Source organism: Lynx rufus, unplaced genomic scaffold, assembly GCF_022079265.1.
Source record: "Lynx rufus isolate CCGP_SWC_20201006 ecotype Redwood Valley unplaced genomic scaffold, mLynRuf1.p SCAF_2, whole genome shotgun sequence".
Classification (NCBI taxonomy): Eukaryota; Metazoa; Chordata; class Mammalia; order Carnivora; family Felidae; genus Lynx; species Lynx rufus.
The window spans coordinates 142,435,146-142,459,175 of NW_025814834.1; the positions used below are offsets into that span (position 1 = coordinate 142,435,146).

Consider the following 24,030-nt stretch of genomic DNA (forward strand, 5'->3'; position numbering starts at 1 on the left):
GTTCCTCTGTTTTCTATATTGCTTATAAAGTAGTAATTAGGCCTGTGCAAAGTTTTTCAACCTTGACATTATTTCTCAAACTTGATACTATTTGTACCTGACAATTCTGTTAGGAGTGGGGGGGGTGTATAAGAATTGGGGGGTGCTCTTCTGTGCAAGTAGGCTGTTTAGCAGCATCCTTGTCTTCTACCCACTAGATGTCAGTACAACCTCCTCCCCAGTTGTGACAACCAAAAGTGTCTCCAGACATTGTAAAATGTTTTTAGACCCATGTTCTGGTATGAAAAGTTGGCTACCTAAACCACAGAAATAACTTCAGGAATATGAAGACACATACCTAGCAAAAATAACAATGCTGACTATGTTAACACTGCAGAGGGCACATGAAAAAGATTTTAATAATATGCAAGTTGAGGCTTTATAGAATGGCTGACTCAAGAGCAGCATTATAGAGGATGCGAGTTTCTCTTTCAGAGGGAAAAAATACTAGAGACAATAATAATGTAAACTGGTAAAAACACAAGTAGTTTATTCCCAATTATGTATCTTCCATGTTTTTTCTGCAACTTGTTATACATTTTAAGATGTTGGACTTCTACAATAGATATACAGATGGCTTTACTTTTTCTTTCTTTCTTTTTTAGCACTTTAGAATTTAATTATTAAATCAAGAATTTTGAACTTACAGAAAGATATTATTTGTGTGATATAAAATTACTTAAAATGCAAGTTGGGGGAATTAATAAAATAACCCTTTTAATTTTAAGGTGAACTAACATTTTTACAAATGTTTCCAAATGTTATCATCCTTACTAAAGAATAGGGTGAAGAAGATGACAGATAATGTATTTTTAAAAAATTGTAAAAGGAGGATTAGGATTGAGAGACTTCTTAAAATTTCCCTTAGATAACCTTACTTATAATTTAACTGTCTAATATTCTTTTTTAAAATGTTTAGTTATTTTTGAGAGAGAGAGAGAGAGAGAGAGAGAGAGAGAGTAGGGGAGGGGCAGAGAGAGAGAGAGGGAGACACAGATCTGAAACAGGCTCCAGGCTCTGAGCGTCAGCACAGAGCCCGAGGTGGGACTCGAACTCACAAACAGTGAGATCATGACCTGAGACGAAGTCAGACGGTTTAACCTACTGAGCCACCCAGGCACCCCAACTGTCTAATATTCATTGAAGACTCAACTCTTCACCCTAGGTTCTTATATTTATCTTTTTCATGTAACAACATAGAGGCCTGCTTGGCTTCTCTTCCCTAGAACTATGAGAGGTATCCCTCTTCCCTTTATCAGGGGGTAGTTTGTCAATCTCTTTCTCTCTATCACCTCTTTTTCTCTCTCTTCTCTTCTTTATTCTGTCTCCATTTAAATTCTTCCTTTCCTTCCACTTGTCTCTGCATCTTTCTCTGTCTTCTTTTCCCCTCTGCCTTTCTCTCCTCTTCACAGTTGTTTTTCACCTCCTCACATCTTTGTCTCTCTTCACGTTTTCCTCTTCCTCCCTTCTCTGTGCTCCTTACTGTTTCTGTCATACCACCACCTCCTTCCCACACATCTTTTCTCCCCAACAGGACCTTATTCATGACATTGGCAGTGACATTGCAAATTCCACTTTAGTAAGGAACACATTCCTCCTTATTAAGGGTAATGGTGGATAAGATAGCACTCAGTAATTAATACAGTTTAAAATAGATGTAAGGGGATGTTTGAGGTTGCTGGAGTACCTCAGATTTCTTCCCCCAAGTCTTATGATTTAATCAGCATTGCACTGCTCCAGTCCCCTTTTGGCCTGGGGACTCCTGACCTCTCCTCCTACTAGTTGTTTCTTTTCACGGCATCATCAGTTTCTGTGGTGAGAGTCCATGGTGCAGTTTTCTTTTTAAGTGTTTTTGTAAGGACAGTTTGGTTTTGACGAAACTCAGTATCCCTGGCGGGTTTAGTACTGCTGTGTTTGGGATCTTAAGGGGTAAATTTGTATAGGTTGAGTCTGAAAATCCAGTGTACAGCTGAAATAACCATGGAACTGAGCGTTTTCATATTTATCTTTTCCAGGTAGCATCTGAGGGGCCACATTTATTTCCCCAACATTGTTTTTTCCTGTAAAAGTTCAAAGATGCATCTCTTTGTCAATGAGTCTCACTACTCCATGTGTTGGCTCTGTCATGCTCACTTCTTTTTTCTAAGTAGGTAGTCTCTCTTCCTTCTCTCTTTTATTTATCATTCTTATTTTCTCTGTCACCACCTTTTTCTGCCTTCCTTGGTTTCATCTCCCTATGTCTGTACCCCCATTTTCTTTCTACTTTTCCTCCTCACACCCTCCTTGTGTCCTTTTCTCCTTTCTCCCATGGTGATAATTTTTCTGTCTCCAGCACTACCCACAGTCGCCTGCCCCACATGCCCTGTGTTTCTCCATCAGTTCCTTCTAAATGTCCCAGCACTGAGACAAAGGACATTGCTTGTTTCAGTGTGTAGTAGGATATGGAAGCTTACCTGCTTTGGGCCCCTAATGCTTTCTGTAATTATTTTATCTTCCTCAGACATTTTTTCTCATTCCGAGTGAACTTTGAGATTGTAGTTTAAGAAAGTAATATAAGTCTAAGTGGAAAATATTTTTCCTCTATAGAGGGGATTTGGATCAGGCCTGCATTACACTTTACCTGTGTGGAGTCCTGTTTTTGTTTTCTTAAATGGTTTGGAGAGGGAGGAAGACGTACCTTAAAAGAAATGTAGATTGATCATCTGATAAGCTCCTTTTAACCAGATCTACTCTTCAGGTGACTTGTGCCTGAGGTTCGCCTGTTGTGCCACAAGCCGCACAGGGTGGCTAACACGACCTGCCATGTTGGGGACAGCCTGCCGGCTGGGGCGCAGCTGACAGCCCGCGCCCCGCGCGCCTGAGCCGGCAGCCGCCCCAACCTGCGGCTGGGCGCCGGAGCCCCGCCTCCCCGGGCGCGCGGGCCAATGGGCTGGGCCTCAGGGGGCGGGCCGCGGCCGGGCGGGAGGCGCGAGGCGCGAGGCCTGGGGGCGGGGCGGCCCGAGCGGCGCGGTGGTGGCCGTAGCTGCTGGGGCGGCGGCGGCGGCGGCGGCGGCGGCTTGGCCGGGCGTCCGCGGGCCGTGGGGGATGGGGGCGGCGAGCTCCAGCCCTCGGCGGAGGCGGCGGCGGCCGTGAGTGTTGGGCGGGCGTCCGCGTCCAGGACGCGGGATGGAGCGCCGCGGTGAGTGTGGGGCGGCGGCGCTCGCTCCGGCCGCGGCGGCCAGGGCTCCGGGCTGGGGTCGTCGGCGGTGCTGCCGGCCAGTTGCGGTCCAGGGTGTGAGCGGCCCACGCGGCGGCCCCCGAGCTGAGGTGGCCGAGGGCTGCGCGGGAGGCCGGGCGCGTGTCCTTCGTGCTCCTGTCCTCCTGGAGGGGTCCGACGGGGCGAGCGGAGCGCGGCGGGAGCGGTAGCCCAGAGCAGATGACGATTAAAATTAAAGCAGGCACATAGCACGTCCCACCGTGCACGTACTGTTAAGAATGCTCCACATTTTAACTTCTTTAAGCTCTGCGACAGCTCCATGATTGTTTTAACTCATTTTTTACGCGGAGAAAATGAGGTTAACCTGCCGGAGCACACAGGCTAGTAATTGTCAGAGTGTAGGTTTAAAGTATATGCTTTTGACCGCTAAGAGCCTGGTCTTGGCTCTGACCCGTCTCGCTCCCACCTGTCCTGACAGCAGTCCTCACTTAGCTGGGTTCCATTCCTCAGACATTTCAGGATTTCCGTGGTGCATTGTTCTCGTCTCGGTCTTTTGGGCTGAGGAGGGCTCTGTCGTTCTAAGGCCTCAGTGTCAGTTGTTTTTCCCAATTCCGTTGTTTCGGGCTTGACTGTTGTTTTATTCTTGGTGGGTGAGCTCAGGAGCCCTAGCGACTGATGAGCCTTGTGTCTCCATGTTGATCTTTGCCTACTCTCCTTCTCAAGAAGGAATTGGCCTCACCTCATTTGGGAGGGCAGAACTGTTAGCTGCTAAGGTCAGGAGCTGAGCACCCCTTCCCCTTTCTCCAGCTGTCTCTGATGGCATCTCTTGTCCGTCTCTATCCATGTCCACTGCCCTTTTCGGTTGCTCCATTTCCCCACTCTGTATTTAAATATGGGGATGGGGAGCGGGCTCTTTGGCATTGAGTAGTTTTGGCTGGTCAAGAGAGAGCCATGCCTGCCAGGAATGCTAGACATTCTGGAGGCGTGGGAGGTTGGGCAGCTTCCTCTTTTTTAAACGTGCTAGGTTCTAACTGCACAGGAATGAAGTGTATGTGCATTGCATGCCTTTCTTTAGAAATTAGTTATTTGCATATTATTGATGAAACCTTTTGACATGGCCGTATGCTGTTTTTGTGGGGAGTACTGTACAAAAGTATAATCAAAAACCTCCAGAATGAATTTTTCTGATTTTTAAAAGCGTTTTTAAGTAGATTCTTACCAAATCAGAAATTGTGCTGAAATGGCAGATTTCTGAAATATCTGGCAATTTTTCCTGACGTAGGAATAGTAAAATGGGAGCTATTAAGTAGATATTTGGGGGCAGTTTTATACTTCTGTTAAACAGCCCAGTGCCTAAAATGAAAACACTTCTGTAATGATGTGTTCTTGGGAGGATGTACATGGGGCATAGGACATTTGATTAATAGAGGCTACTCAAGTCTTGGGAAAGTCACATTCCAGGGTACTGGGAAGTTAATGTTCACATTTCTAATGCATATATTACTTAGAATTTACAACATACAGAGAAAGTAGTTTTGCATAGTAATATTTTGTTTGCTACAAAGTTCTTTGCTAAGTGATTAAAACACGTTGTAAATGTTGATGGTTTGAAGTTGGAAGAGATGCATGAGAATTAGAGTTTAACAAATATTTTGCTCAACAGTCTGTTTGCATAGTTCAAACTTCACTTGGAAGCCATTTAGTAGGTTTCCACGAAGTCAGTTAAGTGTCTGGAAGTGTTTCCAGTGCTATATTTCTTGCTCACAATCTACAGATATATTGTGGTAAAGCCCACATTTTGTTCATTACTTAAGTATGTTAAAAAAAAAAACCCACAATCTCCCACAATAAAGCACAGCTAGTCATAATGGCTAACAGTTTTTGAGTGTTCATGATGAATCAGGCACAGCATTAAGTGTTTTTTATATTATTACCTCATTTAATTAAATTGCCTCTTGCAGTATGTTATGTTAGTAACTACGTTTTATGTTACCACCAACTAGAGGGTATTCATTTTGGGACATAGGAAAGTAGTATGATCTCGGAAAGTGTATATCCTCCAAATGTTTTCACTGTCATAGTTCAATTTTATAAAAACTTGGATAAACTTTGTTCATCTTTCCTTTTTTTTTTTCAGTTTGAAGTATGAAAAATAGTAAAGTATATATAAGAAAGTTAGTACATTACTCACTATAATGCTGAATAGAGGTAAAGTATAACTCTTTTTAGTTCCTTTGTTCCCCCCCCCCCCCCATTTTGTTTGCTTATAGATTTTCTTAGTCTTGAGTATTGAAACACTTTTTACAACTTTGGGTTACTAACTTGACATAAGGGAAGATGGTGAAATAGGTGAATTGCTTAGATAGGTGAGTTGTTTTATTTGAAATTTATGATATATGTCTTTAATAACTATCTTTTTACTAAACTAAAAGCTGTCAGAATTAATCAGAGTGACTTTAATAAGTAAGCTGCAAAAGTGATGTTAGGAGTTGTCTTCTCAATTAGCGATTTGTGAAAGCTTCCCACACAAGGTACTGTCCTGTTTTTAGTGTTGGCGGGAAGACATATATAATAATTGTACTAAAAAATTGTTCTAGGCTCATTTTAGAATTATCTACACATTTAAGGATTAATGTTAGGTAAGTTGGAACTAGCTTAAATGTAGAAATCACATTCTCAGAAATAATTTGAGATTAACAAAAATATTTAATAAAAGAACTTTAAAAGCTAAGAGAGGTAGGGAAACCTTATATAACCTTATATAAACCTCAACAGTAGAGAAAGAAGAGTAGAAGTCCAACTTTGATTCCAGTTTTGTGTGATCTTGCCTTTATTGGCTTTACATACTTGTTTTTTTCTTTTTTGAAATATACTGTTTTAGAGACAGATTTTTACAGATTTTACTGCAATAATCCAAAGTTAACCTTTTTTGTTTCTGTAAAAATTAATTGCAACTTTACAAATTTATAAGCCCAGTATTCATTCTGCAAAATCATTTATTCTGCAAATAGTTTTGAGTAGATCATCCCTCCTATGCCAGGCACTGTGCTGTGAGCTGAGAACACATGGTTAGCAAACTGAATCCTTGATCCCTTGAGATTATAGTCTAGAGAGGAAAATATGAATAGTCTATTTGAACTTTGATAAGTGCAGTGATGAAAAGTGTAAGATGCTAGAATGCATCTAAGAGGAGATTCCATTCTGCTTTGGTGGTGGTATTTACAGGGGTATTGGTGGTCCAGGAAGATTTCTTTGAGGAAATGATCTTTGAGCTGAGGTCAGAATGAGTAAACAAAGGGGAAGGAGTACCCCAGGCAAATGGAAATGTATATAGACAGGATCCTGAGTCAAATAGTCAGTGTTTTTCAGGTTGTAGGGTCATGACCCATTATGAGTATAAAACCAATTTGGTGGGCTGTAGCCACCATTTTAAAAAATGAAATGCGATAGCATAGAAAACATCTGAGTATATCACCTGGTTCCTTAGAATCTGTTTTATGTTTTGTGCATTCCAACACACATACCGCACAGAAACATTCACAAAATTTACCTAGTATGATAGTATAGATAGAAGTAGATAGATTAAAGATACTGTAGATGAGGAAGGAAAAAATTTAGAGAATTGGGTGAGGTATAGGAAAGAATAAGTGATTCAATAATAAATCTTACACAAGACCTGGAAGTGAATATTACATAAAACTTCCCACTGTAAGTTTCACAGAGTCCTTAGTAATTCTACCATTCTGAAAGTAACAAAATATTGAAGACAAAATATTTGTAAAATGCCTTAGTGATATGCTTGAACTAACATAATTTCTCCAGTAATTTCCTTTTTGATTGTAAGAAATGCAAACAAAATTAGGACTTTCAGTTCTGGAAAGGTAAAATGTGAGGATGAAGCAGAAACAAGCTAAGATTTTCTTGAGTTCCAACTATGTGCCAGGATTGTGTTTTAACATGAGATCTTTTAATTTTGTGGTCACTTTTAATTCTCACACAGCCTGTAAGCAAATTGTATAGGTTGTATGTTTAGAAAGGATTCAGCCAGAAGTCAAGTCTAAATCTCATTTCAAAAGACTGTGTTTTTACTATACCATCCTGAAATTAACAAAAATATTGCTCTGATATTCATACATTTATTTGTTCAATCAATTAGGGTGTATCAGATTAGTAGACACCCTTAGAACTTGTTTTCAACAAAAAAATGTTCTTGCTGAAAATTGATAACCTCAAATCTGTGTGTGTGTGTGTGTGTGTGTGTGTGTGTGTGTGTGTGTGTGTCTGTGTGTCTGTGTGTCTGTGTATGTAAGCGTTATTACTGAAAAATAACTATGATTGAACTTCTTTTATGTGTCGTACACTTCTATACCATTGTATCTTTTAATGCTTACCATAATCTCACAATGTAGGTGTTGTTAGAATGTTATTCCCATTTTATTAATGAGCATACCAAAGTTAAGAGAGGATTAACAGTTTATCACGATACACATAGTAAGTGATGGGGAGGGGGTTTTGAAAACAGGTCTTTTCTTTTTTCAGAACTCATACTGCATCTTTATTTTTGAAGCTGATGTCATGGTGGTAGAATATATTCTTCTACTAAATGACATTTCAGAATAACTTTTACAATTTAAAAAATTCTGTACCCTAGGAGTTAAGAGGAAGTTATTAAGAGAATGGATTTTGGCAACAAGACAGATCTGGGTTTTAAGTACCAGTTCATCATTTTTTAGCTGAGAACTGAGACAAATTATTTCACCTACAAAGCTCAGGTTGCTTATTTGTGAAATGAAGAGAACAGTAGTTTGCACATCATAGAGTTGTCAAGATCAATGGCACTTAATAAATGGAAGCTGCTGCCATCCGTAGTACAGTGTTTGTTGTTGTTAATAGAATACTACTAATAGAATACTAGGTGGGCTATGGGCTATTTGTGAAAACCTAGTATAATGTTTCCCCTGGTTGATGTAGTTTTTGTGTTTCTCTCTTTTCTTTTTTTTCCCTTCTGCTTAAGGATTTCAGTTTTTCTGACTGTTCTGTGAAAGGATGATTGCTCACAAACAGAAAAAGACAAAGAAAAAACGTGTTTTGTCATCAGGCCAACTCTCTACCGATGTTACAGCTCCTGAAATGGGGCTCAAGTCCATAAGTTCCAATTCCATTTTTGATCCGGATTACATCAAGGAGTTGGTGAATGATATCAGGAAGTTCTCGCATATGTTACTATATTTGAAAGAAGCTATTCTTTCAGGTTTGTCAATTATTTTCTCTTAGCATTCTTACTGGATAGTTGGTAAAATTTTAAATGCCAGCCTAGTTTCAGATAAATGCTTACACAGTGGTAGGAACAGGGTATTCTGCTTTAGTTAATTAACAGCTTCTTCCCCAACAGATGTTTGGTGTTTGGTGTTACGATGTAAACTATTTTATTATTAGATATAGTATAATACATAATAGAAGCGTTGGTAGATGTGAGGAAATAATAATACAAAAACCAAAACTCAGTCTTTGCTTCTTAGCAGTTGGGCCCACTTGAACATGGAAAAATTTTAGATCATTGAAATTGTAACCTTCTTGTTAATGGTACCACGGTGCATTGATTGGTCTATAAAAAGCAAACTAATGTTTATAATTTACATTTTTGATACTTATACCTAGATTTAGTTTTCTATATTGTTCCTAAAACTTAATCTAGAATCTCTGCGTTTGAGTGAATTTTGTTCCTCAAAAATCACAATTCTGTTTTGCTGTTCTACATAACCTATTAAAAAATTTTTTTTAATGTTTATTTATTTTTGAGAGAGAGAGACAGGGTGCAAGCAAGGGAGGGGCAGAGAGAGAGGGACACACAGAATCTGAAGCAGGTTCCAGGCTCTGAGCTGTCAGCACAGAGTCTGACACGGGGCTTGAACTCACGAACGGTGAGATCATGACCTGAGCCGAAGTCAGAGGCTTAACGGACTAAGCCACCCAGGTGCTCCTCCCGTATATAACCTATTACAGAATTAAGGGGTAGTCACAGAATTTATTCTCTGTCTAGTTAGAAATGGACAATGAAGCCCAAGACTTGATTCTTCTAAACAGTTACACACATCTGCATTCCCCAACTTGATCTTAGTCTCTAAGTCTTTTAACTTTTGATGCCTGTTTTATATTCATATTTGATGGCAGTGATAAAAAAGATACAGCCCCTATTCTTTTGTGATAAATAGTAGTTCATTTCCATATTCATAATGGTAGATCTGGATGTAGAGAATGAAGATACTAGTTTTATTTATATGAGACCTCCTTGGGCTTCATAGACATAAATGTTTAATAAATATTTTTTGTATATATGTTAAATATTCATTTTCTGATACATGTTCTAGAAATATCATAAAATCACATCTTGTACTAAGATGCTTTTAGTACAAATATGCTGCTTTTAAGAGTTTATTTCTAACCTAATTTTTCAATTTGAAATGCCCAAAATAACTGGACTTGAATTATAGCCTCAAAATTTTAGTATTTGAATTTTCCTTAAAACAGTCACATAAATCATGTTTTTGAGACTATATATAAATATATATATAAATAAATAAGTTGCCTATATTCTTGTTCATTTTATAGCTTGATTTTCAAGTCTAATTATAGTTGATTCAATGGTAATAAAGTTTTAATTTATTGTGAAAAGGTATTTTAAATACTTTAAGCATTATACTGGGAACAAATTTCTGCCAAATGACACTATCTGCCATTTATTTTAAAAAGCCTAGCTTTAAATAAAGGCTTGTTTTTAATTGGGTTAATTGTTTTAAATTAGTTTTGAAAATTTTACAGTAAGAGTCATTCTTTTTGATGTAAGTTCATTAACTGGGTTAGTTTTGAAAGTGAAATTTAAAATGATGTCTTGGTTGACAAATCATTTACCTCAATTTAGGGTAAAGTATGGTTTTCTTTAATGTATCAATTTAAGTAAATGTTCATTAATATAAATAAGATTCTTAGGTCTGATTTTTGTTTTTATTTGTGTTCTCAGGGGATTGATATCATTTAAAAATCCTGATCTTGCATATTTATCTCTTCTCTCACAGATTTAAAATGATAGTAATTTAAAACAAGTTGGACAACTCTTTAACTTCAGTTTTTTTAATGTGAGTTTTAATTTGTGAATAGACAATTCAGAGACTAGGAAGGAAGAGGATTGAAAGTTGATTCTAAGTGAAAAAGGAGAAAAATTTATAATATGGCAAAAGGAGGCTAACCCCTGAGATGAAAGGAGGCATATGGAAACAAAGTTTTTATGGACATTTAGTATTAGCATTTTGTAAAGATACTATCTTTTTAATAAGAAAGCCAGTACTTCAAAATTTAAATACTTGATTTTATTGCTAATAATAAAAATGCTTGCCATTTATGGCTGGTAAATTAATTTTTAAAATCTAAAAACCATCTTTTGGATAACCAGCGCTGTCATTAGTAAGCTGTGGCCAGAGAATTTTCATTATTTACCTTGGATTGATTTTAATGTTTGGTTCTTCAATCAGAGTTAAAAGGATATGTGTATGCTATCTCAAAATAAACCTTGGATTTAACAAGAATTTATTTTCTGTCTTTGGATCCTTGTTATCAAGATCCAGAAATATACTAGTTTTGAGTTGATAGAAACTTTTTTTGTTTGTTTTTCTTAAACAAGGGACTATATATAAATATATAAATTCATCTCATTATATATAATAAGAATGCTACATAATAATATGTTTGTGTCTAATCTTGGTTATGATTTCTAGCTTGTTAGAGTATCAGACTATTCCTTAACAGAATTATTATAAGAATCACACAAGATATAATCTTCAGAAAAGCAGATAAAAAGTTTAAAATTCTGTAATTATTTAATATGGTGTTATTATATACCTTTACACTAGACATGGGCCATACTTTTGTTTTCTGCGTATTGAGAAATTTCCCTGGACTTCTGCTGTTCTTTATTCCACCACAGTTGTAAACTGGTCAGACAGAGAGCTGTTTCACTGTTTTCCTTTTGGAGTGACAGAGCCTTGTCAGTGGCCTTGTCAATATTTTGTCTTTTGCCTCCTTAAGAGGAAGGATGCCGAATTATTGGCATTGTTACCCTTTAATTCATATCAGTTGGCTGTTAAAATTGCTGAAAAGTTAGCTTTTAAGAATACAGAATGTAGGTATACAGTTAAATCACTTTTTGGTTTAATCTAAATACCATTTTCTTTATATACGTTACCTGTCATGAGGCAATGATATGCAAAATCAGTTGACTGTTCCTTCCGGTGTTCGTATTTTTGAGGCTAGGCTTGGATTGACAGCTTTGTGATTGGTTTACAGCCACGTTTTCCTTTTTCTCAAACTAGTTCTAGAAATGATACTTAATTATATATGGTGCTTTACATTTTACAGGGAAACAGCATTTAATCACAGAGTTCCACAAAGGCAGGTACCTTTTTTTTTTTTAAACATAGTGATTTCCATTTTATTTCCATATTTACTAAGTCACAGGAAATTTTATTTTTATTATTTTTTAAATGTTTATTTTTGAGAGAGAGAGAGAGAGAGAGAGAGAGCGCGCATGCATGAGTGGAGGAGGGGCAAAGAGAGAGGGAAAAAGAATCCCAAGCAAGCTTTGTACTATGAGAGCAGAGCCCGATGTGGTGCTCAATCCTATGAACCGTGAGATCACGACAAGAGCTAAAATCAAGAGTGATGCTCAACAGACTGAGCAACCCAGGTGCCCCCAAAGACAGGTACTTTTAGCCCCATTTCACAGATGAGTTGTATGTATAACGTAGGTTGTGTGATTTCATCAACCTCTCATTGCTGATATATAGTGATTTCGTTTGGAATCTGGAGGTTATAAATGCAGAATGGTGTTTCTTTCCTTGGTGTCTCAACTGCTTCACATGGCAAGTACTTTAAAAATACCACTCAGTCTTCATTATTTCATCAACCAGTTCTGTTTTTAGTGGAGATTATCTAGACCTGCACTGTCCAATATGGTAATCTCTAGAAATGTGGCTGTTTAACATAAATTCAGCTCCTCAGTTGCAGTACCCACATTTCAAGTTATTAGCCACATGTGGCTACTGGCTATCATCTTGGACAGTGGAAGATATAAATATTTACACTATTGCAGAAATTTCTATTGGATGGTGCTGGCATAGACATTTGATCTTTATCAATCTCAAGAACATTCAGATGAATTCTTGAACTGTAAATGTTTTTTAATTCTATAGCATTAAAAGAAACCTAGAAAAAGTTATCAGAGCAAATTTAAGAAAATTTTACCTAGAAGTAGGAACTCTTAGTCTATTTGGAATCCTGTTAAGTTGCTTTTGAAGTATATAGCTTTCATGCCCTTCTTTGATTTGAACTAGCAGATCAGTTTCCAGCCCAATTATACAAATTGATAAAAATTGTCAGTAATTGATGGCAGAAGAGCTCCGGAAAGAGAATCACATTTTCTAGGTTCTAGGCCTTGTTCTGCTACTGACTAGTTTTAGAATATGGTTTAAGTCATTTAATGATTTAAGAATGAGGTGCTATACCAGATGCTATCAGTTTTATAATTCTGTGATTCCCAAAATTTGATTGGAGTTGGAGATTCTACATTGTTCTGAATATTGAAGAGTTCAGAGCTAGAGAAGACAGTTAAGTATATGTCTTTAAACTATATAATGCATTTTAGAGGACATCTGCCTCCCACCAGTCTATAGAATTTTTTAATTTTTATTTTTAAAAAAGTTTTTAAGTTTATTTATTTTGAGAGAGAGAGAGAGAGAGACACAGTGGGAGTGGGGGAGGGGCAGGGAGAGAGGGAGAGAGAGAATCCCACGCAGGCTTCATGCTGTCAGCACAGAGCCCAGTGCAAGGCTTGAACTCATGAACCGTGAGATCATGACCTGAGCCGAAACCAAGAGTCGGATGTTTAACCGACTGAGCTGCCAGGTGCCCCTATAGGATTTTTTAAAGGTGAATTTTATGATAACTATCTTAAGTGTGGTATTTGTGAAAATTTCCCAAGTGAGAATGTGAAACTCATATTGCCATAGTTGTTGAGGAACTGATGACAGAAATAAGCATCTACCAAAGAGCTCTGTGGTAATATGAAAGATAGGTATGCAGTTTGTTTTTGCTCTTTTTATTTACAAATAAAAATGGAGAGTTTAATGTGCGACATCAGAGGACTTTGAAAACACATACTTAGATAGGATGACTGATAGAGTTTGCTGCTTCTCTGACCACTGTTTGTTTCCAGGAGGAGGTTATCCTCTTCTCTTATATAAGTAGCACATGTGGAATTTGAAGTTTTAGATTTCTATCCAGTGCTATTAAGGTGCAGTATGAATAATTACAAGGCCAAATTTTACATTTTATATTAAAATGCTGAATGCACTCTGTTATACATATACTGTCTGTGTTTATATTTAACACTGCAGATTAACATATGTGCTGTATAAACTACTTCAAGTTCACAGCTGTCCCCCTGAGGAATAATGTGTTCTGAATTCCAAAGAACAGATTCATAAGTGTTGTTCTAGTTCATAGAATAATCTTAAACTCTGTGGCATACCTCCTCATTTCCAGGTAAAACACCATTCAAGGAGGTTCAACAGTGATTTTGAAAGGTGCAAGGCTTTTTAATTAGATTAGAAAGAATAGTGCAAATTACTTAATTTTTCTGCACTCAGCACTTAGAAGGGTCTATTGCCACTGTAAAATATATTTTAAGGAAAATCAGTAGTTAGTCTAATACTTCTTACGTCTTCTTTATTATGTAACATTATTTTAAGAATGGATTTTAATAAAAGTTTACTGTTGTGACAATGGTGCCTTTGTTTTGTCCTTTATTTTTTCAAATGTTTGTTTATTTTTGAGAGAGAGAGAGAGAGAGAGAGAGCAGGGGAGGGGCAGAGAGGGAGAGAGAGAATCACAAGCAGGCTCCCCTCTGTCAGTGCAGAGCCCAATGCAGGTCTTGAACTCACAAACTGTGAGATCTTGACCTGAGCCGAGATCAAGAGTCAGATGCTTAACTGAGCCACCCAGGCGCCCCTGTTTTGTTCTTTAAATAGGCTAGAAAGGAAGATAAAACTTTATCATCTGTTTCAAATAAAGTTCTCTAATTAAAAAAGAACTTTCTAATTTAAGGGTGTATCACTTTTATTTTATAAAAATATAACTGAATCTTATAAGTGATAACTTCTGATGAATTCTGTGTAGGTCCTGAATTTGGCAGAACTTTAGTCAGAAGAGTTATGTTAACTTTGTAAAGCAAATTTTTTTGAATAGGAGAAGTTAGATAAAAAATTTAATGCTTGGGCACCTGGGTGGCTCAGGCTCAGTGGGTTAAGTGTCTGACTCTTGCTTTTGGCTCAGGTCATGATCTCACAGTTCGTGAGTTCAAGCCCTGCGTTGGGCTCTTTGCTGACAGCATGGAGCATGCTTGGGATTTTCTCCCTCTCTCTCTGCCCCTCCCCTGCTCGCTCACGCGCGCTCTCTCTCTTTCTCAAATACATGCGCGCTCTCTCTCTCTCTCAAATAAACTTAAAAAAAAGAAATTAATGCCATTAACTAATACATTCAGTCGTGACAGGGAAGTTCTGCATAAATTTTCAGAGTTTCAATTGAAATCCTGTCTTGTTGATTAATTAAGATTTCCTCAGGTGAATATATAGGAGAATGTGTAAATTTATTTCAACAAATATCAATGAGTGTTAATTTTACCATTGATGAATATTTATATTTAACTTAATACTTAATATTGATATTAATATTTAACTTTCATCCTCTATATTGTGCCAGAAATTTTGTGAAATATTGAAAACATTAGGTTGCTAGTCTTAGATATGTCCTCCTAATGTGTTCTTTTAGAAGGAAACCTCTCCAGAAGTGATTTCTAATGGATAGCACTTAGGAGAAGTTCAGGTAAATGTTGATAGGTTATGACTTAGAAGTGAACATTTGAGGAATGAAGTGTGAAATATAGGTAGCTCATTCATGACACATGTACCAGCTCTTAGGAGACTTGTTTTTTGCACTTGCCTAGAATGGTTTATATAATTTAACACCGTTTATAATAGTAACTGGCATATTTGATTAGAAGTTACAGACTGCAGATCACCTGTCATTAAGCTATAACTTCTTTAATCATGTTAATGTATCCTAGTGATCAGGAGCACAATTCTAGAGGTGGAACACTGAGGTGGAATCCTCATTCTGACACTTGCTGGTTGTATATAGCCTTGAGCAAGTTACTTACCTTCTCAGTGCCTCGGTTTCTACATCTGTTGAAAGGAAATAATAGTACCTACATCAGTGAGATGTTGTGAACATTAGAGTTCATATTTGTAAAGCTCTTAGAATGAGTGTTTTTGAACGTCAGCTATTTATTTTATAATCCCCAAGTGGCTGGATATAGAAAGCTGCTGTTCAGGCTTTGCTTTTATCATGTAAATTCAGAAGTCATTACAGCAAAAAAGGGGAGTTTCCTAGTGATATGTTCTGAAACTTATTTTCCTCCTTGTTTTCATTGCTTTCCCACAGAGGTTAAGCTGAATTAACAAGACTGGTTTTAAAAATTATTGTCAGTTTTTTTAAATCAAGGAAAACACCATGGTTTTTTCATTTATTTACTTAAGCATTTCCATGAAGTGTTTGCAATATAAACACTGTGGTATTGTGTTAATATATGAGAACCAAAAAATGGAGCTAGCTAATCTGTTTTCACTTGATAAGCTGAGTGAAGCCGAAAATAAGTGGCACAAATGAGTGAAACGATAAATTAAAATTCAAATTACCATATTACAGGGATGGTAGATAAACAAGCAAACATTGGGATACAGGAGTTTTACTCTTCTAGATAACTAGTATTAAGATTTTGGCTGAATGTTATAATACTGCATATTGAATATCTTTGTAGTATAAATTTCATTGCATTTACAATGTGGGCACTATAAAACTTAAAAATGGTCTTGTATTTAGTTATATGACTAAATTAAATACAATAACGTGATAAAAATAGAAATATTATAACATATATCTTTAATAATAACTTTATTTCTAGTTAATTCATTAATTTAGAATTTACATGTAAAATGAAATTGAAACTTAAAGGTCTCTTTTCCATTAGCCAAAATATTGTAGGACCTTGCTGTAAGTGTATTTGTTGAAGGTAGTTCTATGTGAGACAAATCTATTGTCAAAGGTATTTAGTTTGGCTTACAGGTTTAACAGAAATAATAGCTATTTATGTGTATTAAGTCAGTAAAACAGTTTTGTTTTTGTTCATTTATTTGACATTCACAATAACAAAGTAGCTAGAACAGTGTTCTTACTAATTCTGTTCTATGGATGATAAATCAGGGATTAGAGAAACTAAGAGTTAGTTGCATATGGTTATTTCAAGGAAGTGGAAGATCAAGCATTGGAACCCAGGTTTCTTGATCTAAATCTATTCTTTTTTTTTTTGAGTAGGCTCCACACCTGATGTGAAAAACCCTGAGATCAAGAGTTGCCTGCTCTATTGACTGAGCCAGCCAGGCCCCCCCCCCCCCCCGAATCCATTATTTTCTATCACACCAATTAGCCACTTACAGCTTTCTTTTGTATTGGGGAAGAACAGTTACTAACCTCATTTGCTTTGCTCATTACTGCGACTGTTTTTGGGGGGCGGTGGGGGGGAGCTGTGGAGTGGGAAGAGTACTGTTGGTGAAAGAGCTGCTTAAATTCCTTAAGCCCTTTTTACAAAGTTGTATTTTCAGTTTAAGAGGCTTTTTGCTTCATAAAAATAACATGAGATAGCTTTAGTCTATTATAAGGGGAAAGAACGTTTGGTAAAAATGGAACTTCTTTTTTTTTTTTTACCACTTATAATACATAATTAAGAGCTTGCTAAATTATTAAGTCCCATTTGAAGTATTATCAGGACATACTGATGTTCTAGTAGTTGACTCATCTACTCAGGAAAGTTTATGAATCCTTGTAATTAACATTTCTAAAAAGTAGCTATCATGTTTATTTCTGTTGATTTATAGGCTTCAGAAAAGTGTTCAGTTACAGGAAATTGGAATTACAGGGTAATTTGAGACACTTCTGAAATTTATTACTAAAGAACTCAGTTACTGTTTTTTATAGTTTGATTTGAAACAACTTCAATATCTGTTTATAAAGGCTTCCTTATAGGAAAAAAAGAATTTCAAGTTGATAAAACATTTATGTTAACAGTTATTGGAATGTTTTGCAGTGATTTTTAAGAAAAACCATGGTAGGGATTCTTAAGACCTCTTAATAACTGTTAAAAATTATTGAGGATCCTGAAGATTTTTGTTTGTGTGGGCTGTATCTGTTACTATTTATTGTGTTAGAAATTAAAACTAAGAAAATTGAAAAACATAATAGTTTTGAAATATATTTAATTCCACATATTTAATTTCCTTGGCTCTGAAAAGTCCAGAATTTATTACCTTGGTTTATTTAGGCACTTAAGCCATTAGTATCTTGTAGTTCTTAATACCCAACACTAATTTTGAATATTGATGGTTGTTGACACTCCACAATCAAGCTCTTTTGACCTGAGATCTTAAAATAAGTATTTTTACGGCATTCCCCAAGTGTATTAATATCTGTAGATTTTGTTGTGAAACATCAAGAATACAGGACAGAGATAACTGGCTTTCCTTTCTCTTTTTTAGGACTAACATAGGTTAGGTTTTATGATATTAGATAATCATTCAACCTTGATTTTGATAAGTAGGCAGCAGTATTACCATTAACTAGCTTTATTTTGTTTTTTATATGTTATTTTTTAAAGCTATTCAAATTGTATTATTTTCCAGAAGTTTGTTTTATTTCAAAGCTATGAGGTTCCATTTCAGACCTAATCTATGTTATTAACCTGTTTCTACTATTGCATACACTAATAAAAATAGCTATAAACATTTATGGAGGGCTTACTATGTTCTGGCCACTGTTCCAAGTACATTATGTGTTTTAACTCATTTAATCCAATAATCCTATAAAGTAGCTACCATTATCTTCCTTTTATGGATGAGGAAACTGAGGCACCGAGAGGTTAAGTAACTCACCCAAGGTTTATGAACCATGGAACTGAAGTTCAAATTCAAGCAATCTGGTTCTAGAGATAATGTTTTTAACCAACCACTAAGCTGTATTGTTTCAACCAAGTAAACCTACTGAATGAGCTAACATACACAATTATAAAACAGACCATATAGTGATCATTTAAGATAATTCTTTAAATTGCATACCACATTTTCCCTAGGAATTAAAAATGTTTAATTATAAAAGTAACATATATTTATGGGGAAAATTCCAACAGTACATAAAATTCCTAATATTTCTTGCCCATTTGTATGTCATTTTTTAAATAGACCTTATTTTTTTTATTATATGTATATTTTTAATTAATTAATTTATTTTTAATTTACATCCAAGTTAGCATATAGTGCAATCATGTTTTCAGGAGTAGATTCTAGTGATTCATCCCCTGTGTATAACACCCAGTGCTCATCCCCAGTGTCTTCCTTAATGCCCCTTACCTATTTAGCCCATCCCCCCCACCCACAGCCCCTTCAGCAACCCTGTTTGTTCTCTGTATTTGAGTCTCTTATGTTTTGTCCTCCTCCTTGTTTTTATATTCTTTTTGCTTCCCTTCCCTTATGTTCATCTCTTTTGTATCTTAAATTCCTCATATGAGTGAAGTCATATGATATTTGTCTTTCTCTGACTTATTTCGTTTAGCATAATACCTTCTAGTTCCATTCTCGTTGTTGCAAATGGCAAGATTTCATGCTTTTTGATTGCCAGCTGATACTCCATTGTATATATATACCACATCTTCTGTATCCATTCATCTGTCAATGGACATTTGGGCTCTTTCCATACTTTGGCTTAAATAGACCTTATTTTTAGAACAGTTTTTGATTTACAGAAAAACTGAGAAGATCGTATAGAGAATTCCCATATATTCTTATACCCAGTTTTCCTTATTTATTAATATCTTACATTAGTAGAGTACATCTGTTAATGAACCAATATTTAATACTAATGATGCATTCTTATTGATTAAAGCCCATAGTTTATTCATATTGCCATAAATTGTTCCTAATGTTGTTTTTCTCTTCTAGGATCCTATCCTATTACATTTAATTCTCATGTCTCCTTAGGCTGTTCGTGATTGTGACAGTTTCTCAGACTTTCTTCACTTTGGATGCCCTTGACAGTTATTTTATTTTATTATTTATTTATTTAAATTTTATTTTTTATTTTTAAAAATTTACATCCAAATTAGCATATAGTGCAACAGTGATTTCAGGAGTAGATTCCTTAGTGCCCCTTACCCATTTAGCCCATCCCCCCTCCCACAACCTCTCCAGTAACCCTCAGTTTGTTCTCCATATTTATGAGTCTCTTCTGTTTTGCCCCCCCCCATTTTTATATTATTTTTGTTTCCCTTCCCTTATGTTCATCTGTTTTGTCTCTTAAAGTTCTCATATGAGTGAAGTCATATGATTTTTGTCTTTTTCTAATTTCACTTAGCGTAATACCCTCCAGTTCCATCCACGTAGTTGCAAATGGCAAGATTTCATTCTTTTTGATTGCTGAGTAATACTCCATTGTGTGTGTGTGTGTGTGTGTGTGTGTATGTGTATACCACATCTTCTTTATCCATTCATCCATCGATGGACATTTGGGGTCTTTCCATACTTTGGCTATTATTGATAGTGCTGCTATAAACATGGGGGTGCATGTGTCCCTTCGAAACAGCACACCTGTATCCCATGGGTAAACGGCTAGTAGTGCAGTTGCTGGGTTGTAGGGTAGTTCTATGTTTTGTTTTTTGAGGAACCTCCATACTGCTTTCCAGAGTGGGTGTACCAGCTTGCATTCCCATATTTATTTATTTTTTTAATGTCTATTTTATTTTTGAGAGAGAGACAGACCGTGAGCTGGGGAGGGGCAGAAAGAGAGGGAAACAAAGAATCTGAAGCAGGCTCCAGGCGCTGAGCTGTCAGCACAAGGCCGGACATGCGGCTCCAACCCACAAACCATGAGATCATGACCTGAGCTGAAGTTGGATGCGTAACTGACTGAGCCACCCAGGTGCCCTGATGACCTTTACGATTTTAGGGAGTACTAGTTTTTTTGTAGGATGTACCTTGATTAGAATTTGATGTTTTTCTCATGATTAGATTGGGATATTGAGGAGGAAGATAACATATGTGAAGTGCCATTTTCATCATGGATCATGTCAAGAATAATTACTATAAATGTGGTATATCACTGTTAATGTTGACCTTGATCACCTGTCTTTAATAGTAAAGTTTCTCTACTTTAAAGTTACTCATTTTGTTCACCTTTCTCTACTGTATTCTTTGGAAGGAAGTCACTATGTGCATGCTCCACCTCCTTGAGGACAAAAGATCTACATAAATTATTTGGCATTCTTCTATACAAGAGATTTGTCTCTTCTCTTTCACGTGTTAATTTATTCATTTGTGTCAGTATGTGCTCATTTATATTTATTTTATATTTTGGGTTATAATCCAGTACTACTTTATTTGTTGCTCAAATTTTTCTAGCTTTGGCCATTAGGAGCTCTCTCAGTTGGCTCCTTTGTGCTCTTGGCATACCTTATTCAGTGTGAGGGTTAGTTTTTCTAAGCTCTTACTTTCTGGTTCTACTGGATCCTTCTAACTCATCTTGCATGTTTCCTTCCCCGGTCCTAGGGTCATCCCTTTCTCTAAGAAGCCCTGGTTCCTTTTCCTTTTATTAGAGAACAGTATTAGAAACCAAGCTCACAGTGATAGGTTTCATTTCCTTTAGGCCCTTTCAGTGGACAGATCAAAGAAATATATGTGTGTATACTAACCTGTGTAAATACACATATCTATAAACATTTCTATATTAGATACAGCCACCTGTGTCTGTATTAAGCTAAACATGAATTCGTTTTTTAAAGCTTTTATTTTTAAATAATCTCTATACCCAACGTGGGGCTTGAACTTACAACCCCAAGTTGAAGAGTTGCATGCCCTACTGACTGAGCCAGCCAGGTGCTCCATAAACATAGGTTTATGAAGCATCCAACTGTAATCTACCACAGTATGGATCCTTATAGCCTCCTTCTCCTGTTTATTTGTGAATTTCTGTGCCAACAGTGAGATTCCTGGTTCCCACCATCCACCATCCATTTACCCAGTTGTTCAATTCCAGTACATATGTATAACAACATCAGAATCATTAACCAAAGTCTCATTGGAAGCACTTTGTCAATACAATAGAGTATAATACTTTTGTGCGTTTTGTTTTCTTTTAGTCTTATAGACTCACTCATTCTAAGGCTACTTAGGCCAGCACCTTTAAAATTAAAATTTATTGGATGAATGAGTCATGTTTTCTCCTGAAGGTACTCTGTTCTCTCTGCTTCCATCTCTCCCTGAACTATTGTTTGCCTCTTCCTGGAATACTCTTTGCCCTGATAGATCTACCTCCCTACCTTGCCTACACCTCTTATATATTTTTTTTTCTCTTGATAATGTAGTTAATGAATGGAATATTTGGTAGATGGTGGTAGAATTTTTCATTTTTGTTTTTTAATCTAAAGACAGTTTTTCTGATGATTATCTTTTTAACATTTCTGAAAAATTTGTATAAGATGACATTGTGTTTAAAAAATGGGTTTTGTTTGCTTTTTAAGCTATTTCAGTAGGGAGGCAGTGTAACATTAAGAGCATGGCTTCTGTAATTATACTCTCTGGGTTCAAATTCTGGCCCCACAGTTTAGTAACTTGGTGAACTTAGGTGTACCTCAATATTCTCAACTGTACAATAGGTATTTTAAAATTATCTACCTAATTAGATTGATATGAAAGTTAAATGAGATAATACCTTTTGAAGTGCTTTTAACAGTGCCTAGCACCTAGGAACCCCTTAATAAATGTTAACTATTATTAAACTAGCGCTATATGTAAGGCTACAGAAAGGAATATTACATCAGAGTATTGCATTTAAGGTGGTTGTCCTTTTAGATGTTTGAGGATTACTTGAGGGATTTCAAAGTTTAGGGTGATTATACGTTCTTATTTGCCTGGGATGACAGTCCAGGAATATGCCTATTGTGCTGACACGATTATGGGTAGCATTACCCTTTTTACTTGCTTAGAGTGTTTTGGTTTGAATGATAATTCATATGGCCACCTTATTTCCAGGGGTTATAAAATCCTGCCTGCCTCCATCTGCCCAGAGTTGGTATAAATGAGCAGAGCAGGCTTGGGTAGACAGGTAGAGACTGGGAAGAAGGGGGTACCCAAGAGAGCAGTGCTGCTTTGTTACAGCTGCTTATGGCCAAGGAGGATGTGAGCCTGCTATAACCAGATTTTGAGTTTTCAAGAGTAAATTCCAGAAATCTGGAATTTTTGGAATGATGTCTCAATTTTTCATCATTGGCAACAAATTCGATTTTCCTAAAAGCACACAAATTCATTGAACCATATAAAGATCTGTGTATTTTATCATATGTAAATTACATCACAGGTTTTTAAAATGGGCAGGTCAAATGGTAGTTCTTATATGACTTTTAATCTAATAATTACCTAATGCAAAGAATCAATTCTAATGTGGAAACTTGACATGTAAGTGTTCTTTAGTATTAGTTTATATACCAGGCATTGTTGAGCTTTAATTCTGTTACCATATATATTCTAAAGCATGTTATGGTTGAAACTATAAAACAGGAAAAACTGAACTCGAAGTTGCCTCAAAGGAAATCTGGAGACATATTTAGACCGGGAAAACTGAAAAAGGTAGTACTAACTTGACTGTAACTGAAATCTTTACTGACTTAAAACGATTATGAATTTTTGAAGGCTGTATAAACTATATATACTAACTGCAATGGTGAAAACACAAGTGAACGTATAGTAGGCAAAAATTGTGGGGCCACTGCTTCTACTTAAAGTGTGTTTCAAAATGATCTGTCATAGTTTGCATTCCTGAAACCTGGTGGGAAACAAACCTTTTTTTTTTTCTTTAAGATTGCTTTAAAGAAGTCATTCATATACGTCTGGATGAACTCCTCCGTGTTTTAAAATCTGTAATGAATAAACATCAGAACCTCAATTCTGTTGATCTTCAGAATGCTGCAGAAATGCTTACTGCAAAAGTAAAAGGTAAGAAAGATCTATTAAATGTGGGTGGTGTGGGCAAAAGGCATCCAAGTGATACATTTTGGTCTATAATGACTATAGTGCCATCTCCCCATGTGGTATTGGTATCACGTGTCAGTAGGAGTTATGTATACTTTGATATGTGGATATTCCCACGGAGTCACACCTAAAACTCTTTTCCTTTCGAAAATTAAAACTTATTTGGCAGGAAGCAGCCTAAAAATACTACCTGAAATAAATTAAACAAATGATATTTAAAATTTTTGAGTTTTTTGAAAGAGGGCATGCTCTTTTGAAGTAGGTCATTAGTGTACAAAAGTCTTTGTTTTGTGAGGACAATTGGTGCTGGAAAATGGTAATTTGTAGCAACTCCACTTAAAGGTAGGAGCTGAATGGAGAAAAAGACTTTTTTTTAATATAAAAAAAGTGAAACTAATTATATGTATGGATAAACACACACACGTGTATTACATATAATAAAGAATCAAGAATTAGGATTTATCCTCTAATGAAAGGACTTGCCACCCAAAGTGTTAGAATCTGTTTTTCTGGATTACAGTATATAAGAAGGATTGAAAGTGAAGGGAGTATTTGAGAAGAATG

General features: G+C 36.3%; 1 protein-coding gene across 1 annotated transcript in view; it reads left to right on the plus strand.

Annotated features, from left to right (window-relative positions):
• The first annotated feature begins 8,281 nt into the window (after positions 1 to 8,281).
• Positions 8,282 to 24,030, plus strand: part of ARHGAP29 (Rho GTPase activating protein 29) — a 60,989-nt gene continuing 45,240 nt past the window's right edge. Inside the window, exons 1-2 of the mRNA XM_047082314.1 lie at positions 8,282 to 8,486; positions 23,296 to 23,430. Of these exons, the coding sequence (XP_046938270.1) occupies positions 8,282 to 8,486; positions 23,296 to 23,430 (340 nt within the window). The remainder of the gene's footprint in view (positions 8,487 to 23,295; positions 23,431 to 24,030) is intronic.